The 7,240-nt window shown below is 46.4% G+C and overlaps 1 protein-coding gene across 1 annotated transcript; it reads left to right on the forward strand.

The window, feature by feature from the left end:
* Positions 1 to 3,401: 3,401 nt before the first annotated feature.
* Positions 3,402 to 5,194, forward strand: LOC109757107 (lecithin-cholesterol acyltransferase-like 1). The gene is made up of 2 exons (XM_020315944.3): positions 3,402 to 3,794; positions 4,134 to 5,194. The coding sequence occupies exons 1-2, from the start codon at positions 3,685 to 3,687 to the stop codon at positions 5,032 to 5,034; spliced, it is 1,011 nt and encodes a 336-aa protein (XP_020171533.2). The 5' UTR covers positions 3,402 to 3,684; the 3' UTR covers positions 5,035 to 5,194.
* Positions 5,195 to 7,240: the final 2,046 nt, after the last annotated feature.

Below are 7,240 nucleotides of genomic sequence, written 5' to 3' on the forward strand. Positions count from 1 at the left end.
TCCCATGAACCTCTCAAAGGGGAACATATTGTGTAGAAATACAGGACCGAGAATGGAAATCTCTTCGACTAGGTGGAGCAGGAGGTGCGTCATAATATAGAAGAAGGATGGTGGGAACACCAACTCGAAACTGACAAGGCATTGGACCACATCGTTCTGTAACAGTGGTAGATCTTCTTGATTGATTACCTTCTGAGAGATTGCATTGAGGAATGCACATAGCTTCACAATGGCTACTCGAACATTTTCCGGTAGGAGCCCCCTCAAAGCAATCGGAAGCAATTGCGTCATAATCACGTGGCAGTCGTGAGACTTCAGGTTTAGGAACTTTTTGTCCGCCATGTTTATTATTCCCTTTATATTCGACGAGAAGCCAGACGGGACCTTCATACTGCTCAGGCATTCAAAAAAATGACCTTCTCTTCTTTGGTAAGAGCGTAGCTGGCACGACCTTGAAACCATTCCGGATGCCGGTCATCTGGGTCTTTCAAAAGTTGCTGGTCCTGCCGAGCTTCCTTTGTATCATTTGTCTTCCCATACACGCCCAAGAAGCTTAGCAGGTTCACGCAAATATTCTTCGTAACATGCATCACGTCGATTGCAGAGCGGACATCTAGGACTTTCCAATATTCTAGCTCCCAAAATATAGATTTCTTCTTCCACATGGGTGCGTGCCCGTCAACTCCCCGCGGAACTGATTGTCCGCCAGGACCCTTTCCAAAGATGACTTTCAAATCCTTGACCATATCAAATATCTCAGCACCAGTACGTTCCGCAGGCTTCGGCCGGTGATCTGCCTTGCCGTTGAAATGCTTGCCTTTCTTTCTTACGTTATGATTTCGGGGAAGAAATCGACGATGACCCAGGTACACGTTCTTCTTACAATTACCCAAACGTACACTTTCAGTCTCATGTAAGCAGTGCGTGCATGCATTGTATCCCTTATTTGTCTGTCCCGAAAGGTTACTGAGAGCAGGCCAATCGTTGATGGTTACAAAAAGCAACGCTCGTAGGTCAAATTCCTCTTCTTTGTGCTCATCCCAGACACGTACACCAGGTCTGCCCCACAACTGTAAAAGTTCATCAACTAATGGCCTTAGGTACACATCGATGTCGTTGCCGGGTTGCTTTGGACCTTGGATGAGCACTGGCATCATAATGAACTTCCGCTTCATGCACAACCAAGGAGGAAGGTTGTAGATGCATAGAGTCACGGGCCAGGTGCTATGGCTGGAGCTCTGCTCGCCAAAAGGATTCATGCCATCAATACTTAGACCAAATCTTATGTTCCTTGCGTCAGCTGCAAAATCTTTGAACACTGTCGATCTTTCTCCATTGCGTTCCATCAGCGGGGTGTCTCAACTCCCCGTCGGACTTACGGTCCTCTTTGTGCCATCGCAATGACTTGGCATGCTTTTTGTTCCTGAACAGACGTTTCAACCGTGGTATTATAGGAGCATACCACATCGCCTTGGCGGGAACCCTCTTCCTGGGTTTCTCGCCCTCAACATCGTCACCAGGGTCATCGCCTCTGATCTTATAACGCAATGCAGTGCATACAGGGCATTCATTCAAATTCTCGTATTCACCGCGGTAGAGGATGCAGTCGTTAATGCATGCATGTATCTTCAGAACCTCTAAACCTAGAGGGCAGACAACCTTCTTTGCTTCGTACGTACTGGCGGGCAACTCGTTATTCTTCGGAAACATATTTTTCAACATTTTCAGCAAATTTTCAAATGATGAGTCAGCTACACCTTCCCGTGCCTTCCATTTTAGCAAATCCAGTGTACAGCCCAGCTTTTTCAGACTATTATCGCATCCTGGGTACAGCGACTTTTTGTGATCCTCTAACATGCGATCCAAATTCTCCCTCTCCTTGTCAGTTTCGCAGCGTCTCCGTGCATCAGCAATGGTCCGACCAAGATCATCAGCGGGCTCATCATGTGCCTCTTCTTCACCTTCACCTAACCCTTCCCCACCTTCAGCATCATCCTCCATGAAAGTATCACCGAAATGATCATGATAGTTGTCATCGATATCATCCCCTTCTTCATCTTCTTCCATTCTAACCCCTCTTTCTCCATGCTTGGTCCAACAATTATAGCTTCGCATGAAACCGTGCCGAAGCAGGTGCATGTGAACGTCTCTTGAGGAGGAGTAACCCTTCTGATTCTTACAGACAGCACATGGACATATAATAAAACCTCGCTGCTTGTTCGCATTTGCCACTATGAGGAAATCTTTCAAACCCGTAGTGAACTCGCCGGAGAGTCGGGGACCGTACATCCATTGCCGATTCATCTGCATTATTATTATATAAAGTATATAATTAACCATCATGCATTTGTTAAACAAACTAGCTAGAAATAATACAAATTAAACAATGAACTACACACATGCATATTTTATCAATGACACATGAAAGGTTCAAGTTGCTAACCGCGATCGCGGAGGAAAAATAAATGAGAAAGCTCAAGTGTGGCTCGGACACTTCATATCATGTTTGTTTCATGCTCTCGGGCATTTCATCGAACACCTTGTGTGCATAGGAGGAACCAAAAGCAAACCCACCACCCCCCTTCTGAATATTATGAAGTGAGCTGAGTGAAGTGAAGTGAGCTGAGTCCTATATATAGGGATGGGCCTTTAGTCCCGGTTGGCCTGGCCAACCGCGACTAAAGGCCTTCGGGCCAGCCTGAGGACCTTTAGTCCCGGTTGGCCAGGCCAACCGGGACTAAAGCCCCTCCCGTCCGGCAGCTGTCGACCGAGCGCGCTGGGCCCAGATAGTTGGTCGCGGGTCTCCTCCCGAACCGCGACTAAAGACCCCTTTGGTCACGGTTCGATTATTTTAGGGACTAATGGGGGCGTATGGAAGCCTCTTTTTCTACTAGTGAAGGAGAAGGTTGCGTAGTAGACATCATCGGGGTACGTCAGAGGCACGCGGTGGTGCCAGTGTCACTCGGCCTGGTGCAACGGCACATTGATGCGCTGCCTCTGCCGGGGAGCGCGTGGCGGCGCAAGGAGGGCGGGGAGGGAGGGGGAATGGCGGGCGGGGGCCTTGCCCTTGCGGCTGCTGCCGATGTCGGAGAAGAAGCCCAAGCTGGCGGTGGCTAGGGTTGTCGCCGGCGTGGGGGCAGGGGTGGCCAGATGGGGACGGGGAGCGAGTGGCAGTGGATGAGGACGGCCCCGCCGCACGCCCGGCTTAAAAAAGGACGACCGCCGTCGCTGACGCGTGGGCCCAAGATGGGCGGTCGTCATAAATAATGTTGACCGTCGTAGTTGGACGGCCGCCAGGTGGGAACGCAGCGCACGGCGAGGAGACGCGCGGCGCGTCCGCGCCGACGCATTCCAGGCACAATTTTGGGCCGGAAATGAGTCGGCGCGGATGCCGGGCGGACACGATTTGAGTTTGGGTCGACGCGTTGGGCCGCCACGTTTGTCCGCCCCGACCCAAACGGACGCGGGCGGACGAAATGGGTCGCCCCATTGGAGTTGCTCTAAATAAGACTATTTTATCAATCATTGTACATGCCCCGGATTTAATTCTCAGTCATTCGCAAAAAGAATAAAAAATAAAAAACAAACAAACTCAGTCACAGCACAAATATCTGACGCGGACGTGCATCATGCCCCTGTTAATTATGTGACTGCCACGACTACGTCCCGTGCTTCGAGGAGCAGATGACCCTCGTCTTCGACCCCGCCCTCGACGACTACCGCAACCTCCCCGGCATCGAGACCCGCGTGCCGGGCTTCGGCTCCGCATACGGATTCACCTCCAAGAATGACGTGTAAGCTTGTAGTACTACTCCCTCGGTTTCCCTATTCTAGTGCGTACATCCTTTTAAATAATAAAGATATACAAACTTTGCAAAGTTTAGCCAGCGTTACATAAAAAAATATCAACCCCAAAAATGCCTAATAAATAAAGTGGTACTAAAGTTGAAATACTTATTTTGATATGGAGGGAGTGTAACAGAAAACTATGTTTCACGATGTAGCTCATGGTATTCAATTAGATCTCATATTTTTCTCTATAATTTTGGTCAAGCTTTACATATCATGACTTGCACCCTATTCTAGATCAGTCTATTGGCACTTACTGCATTATGTTTGCCATGCATGTCCAGGCATAACATGTTTTGTATGATAAGGCTCCGCGAAGAACTGGAAGTAGTAGGATATCGTGACAAAGATACTCTTTTTGGAGCTCCGTACGATCTACGTCATGCTCCACCACCGCCCGGCCAGCCATCTCAGGTGTACTCTGACTACTATGCTCGTGTCAAGGATCTGGTGCAGCTTGCCAGTGAGAAGAACGGGAACAAGCCGGTCATCCTCATTGGCCATAGCTTTGGTGGCAGGGTCATCCTCGATTTTCTAAACTCGACTTCCCTTCCATGGAGGCAAAAGTTCATCAAGCATATGATTGTCATCTCACCCACACCTCCTACGGGCTTCACGCATGTGCTCTCGAACCTTGCATCCGGACCGGAGGATGTTATTGATTTTCCAACCGTTCACCCACTTGCATTGCGGCAGATGTGGAGGACCTTCGCGAGTCCCCTTCTATCACTGCCATCTCCCGCTGTTTTTGGTCAAAAGCCGCTCGTGATCACCAAAAACAGGAACTACTCGTCATATGACTACCCACAATTTCTTTCGGCGCTCGGTTTCAGCACCGACGAAGTTGTGCCCTTCACGAAACGGGTGCTTCCGACAATGCTGAGGGTTGATGCGCCAATGATACCAACAACATACCTCAATGGAGCCGGCGTACAAACGATGGAGCAGGCGATATATTGGGAAGGTAACTTTGACGTCGCCCCAGAGATCGTGCATGGCGACGGAGATGGGTGCATCAATTTGGTTAGCGTGTTGTCGTTCGCCAAGGAGCTGCATAGGCAGCAGCGGCAGAATAACATACACTTCAAGTTCGTCAAGATTGATCATGCCACACACTATGATATTGCTAGTCGAGAGCATTCACTTAGAATAATTATGAATGAAGTTCTAGAAGCAAATTGCTGAAGAGTCAAGGCAAGATTTGCCGAATAACATACACTTCAAATTCATCAAGGATCATGACACGCTTCGATATTGTTATTCGGGATCATTCACTTAGGAGCTATGTCTGTAATTCTAGAAGCAAATTCCTCAAGAGTCATCATGTATTACTTCTTTCTTTCAATAAAGCACTTTTTCTTGTGGGGGATAAAGCACATTTTCATTCGACCGATATATCAAGGTGATACATTCGCATTGAGCGAATGCGCGTCCTGTGCATAACACGATGCACATAGCCGACACGTTCAACACAATCAAAAATTAAATCTCGTCTTACATCAATAATAAAAAAGAGTCCAGCCTAAGATTACAAAACTACTATTTAAAGAGTACACTGCCATCCATGATGGGACCAGCCTAGATGACATCATAAAAAGTATCTCTATCCTCTGCCTCCGCAGATAGACCAATTACAAGTTCTTAGATATAATCCATCTGTGTACAATTTACGCCATGGAGGAGTGAAGCTACCTGTGGAGCAGCAGTTGTGGCATCAATGCTTTCCTAGAGGTGGCGGGAGTGGCGGTTCTGCAGGAAGCGGCGAAGACTGTGTACGATGACCTTTGACGGTGGACTCTCCCTACGGACGGCGGCGATGAGGAAGAGACGCCATGAGATGAGCGACGATGGCTCTCGAATTGGGAGAGGGGTAGGGGAGAACGATAGCGGGGTCTTGGACAAACAAGGGGATCCTTTCCCAGGGGTGTCGCTGCCGCCGACGCCGCGCTGTGCAGGGCATCCGCGTCTCTAGACCCATCGCCACCGATTTGCCACCCACCACCCATCGATCGATCTCTTGGAAAGCCTAGCAAAACCCTACCTGCAGAGGATCCCGACGGCTCCGACAGTGAAAGAGGACAACAAGGTAGCGAGGGGGGCCCAGCGGATGCGGCAGCGCGGGCGGACGATTCAAAAAAATCCTTCCTCTCTTCCGCTTGTGGTTTTTGGGGCTTGCGTGCGTGGGTGTTCCTTGACCTTTTGTTTTCGGGTTGTGGATGTTAGACCTTGTATAATGCTAAGTGCTTGGACGTGGTTAGAGAAATAAACCGGGTTTTTCTGAAGCACCAGTGCCTATTTCTATAGAAGAGACGTCTAATTAAGCGTCTAACCTATACAAATAAGCACCGGTGCTTCAAGAAAGCCTGGTTTATTTCTCTCAGCACCTTGCATTGTACGAGGCCTTAGGCGAAACAGAAAATCAGGACATGGGATTTTAGTTAGCAAAAGAAAAATGAGTGAGCGGAGGAGGTCGTACGACGGATGGGGGAGTACTAACGAAACGATGTATGGACTCCCCTTTAGGAGTACAGATTTGGGTTTATTTTAGTATTCATAGTTCAAGTTTTTCTCCAGTTTTCTGTGTTTCTATCCGGTTAGGTTTTATTTTTTCCTTTATCTTTTTTTTCGTTTTTCCATTTTTGCCGCATTTCTGTTATGTTCTTTTCTTTTTCTTTTATTTTTTCCTATTTGTTTGTCTTTTTCTTTTCTACATGTTCTTACTTTTTGTATCATCATGTATAAAGATATGTTCGTAGTGTTTTTTGAAAAAAATATTTTAAAATGGCTCATATCTTATTTTGAAAACTTGTTGAAGGGGTGTTTAATTTTTTTTACGATGTATTAAATAACATTTGTTGTGTACTTTAAAAAGGTTGACTACTTATTTAAAAAATATATCCGGCATGTTTTAAAAAAATGTTCTCTATGTATCTGGAAAACAATTCATAGGTTGTTAGGAAAAAAACTTATTTTTTTTTTAAATTGTTCATCATGTATTAAAAAAATGTTCTTCATGTATCTAGACATTGTTCCACGAGTACTTTTAAAATGTTCATTATTTCTTTGAAAATGGCCATTCTGTATTCTAATAAAGTTTAGTGTGTATTTCAAAAATTGCACTAAAAATAATAGAATACTTTTTAAATGCACGGTGAACATTCTTCAAATACACAACAATGATTGTTTTAATATGTGTTAGCATTATCTAAATACTCGATGACCATTATTTAAATCTATGAACATTTTTAGAACACATGGGGAACTTTTTGAATTCAGGAAAAATACAGTTGTAGCAGACAGCGATTCCCCGACAGCGAATGGTGTCCATCATACTGTGGTCACAGTATTATAGGACCGATTCACACACAAGTTCCGTAAGCAAACAGGTCAT

Source organism: Aegilops tauschii, chromosome 5, assembly GCF_002575655.3.
Source record: "Aegilops tauschii subsp. strangulata cultivar AL8/78 chromosome 5, Aet v6.0, whole genome shotgun sequence".
NCBI classification, from domain to species: Eukaryota; Viridiplantae; Streptophyta; class Magnoliopsida; order Poales; family Poaceae; genus Aegilops; species Aegilops tauschii.

Coding starts and splice junctions, on each gene's coding strand:
- LOC109757107 (XM_020315944.3), top strand. CDS start 3,685: ATGACCCTCGTCTTCGACCCCGCCCTCGACGACTACCGCAACCTCCCC. Junction 3,795..4,133: donor TTCACCTCCAAGAATGACGT/GTAAGCTTGTAG, acceptor ATGCATGTCCAG/GCATAACATGTTTTGTATGA.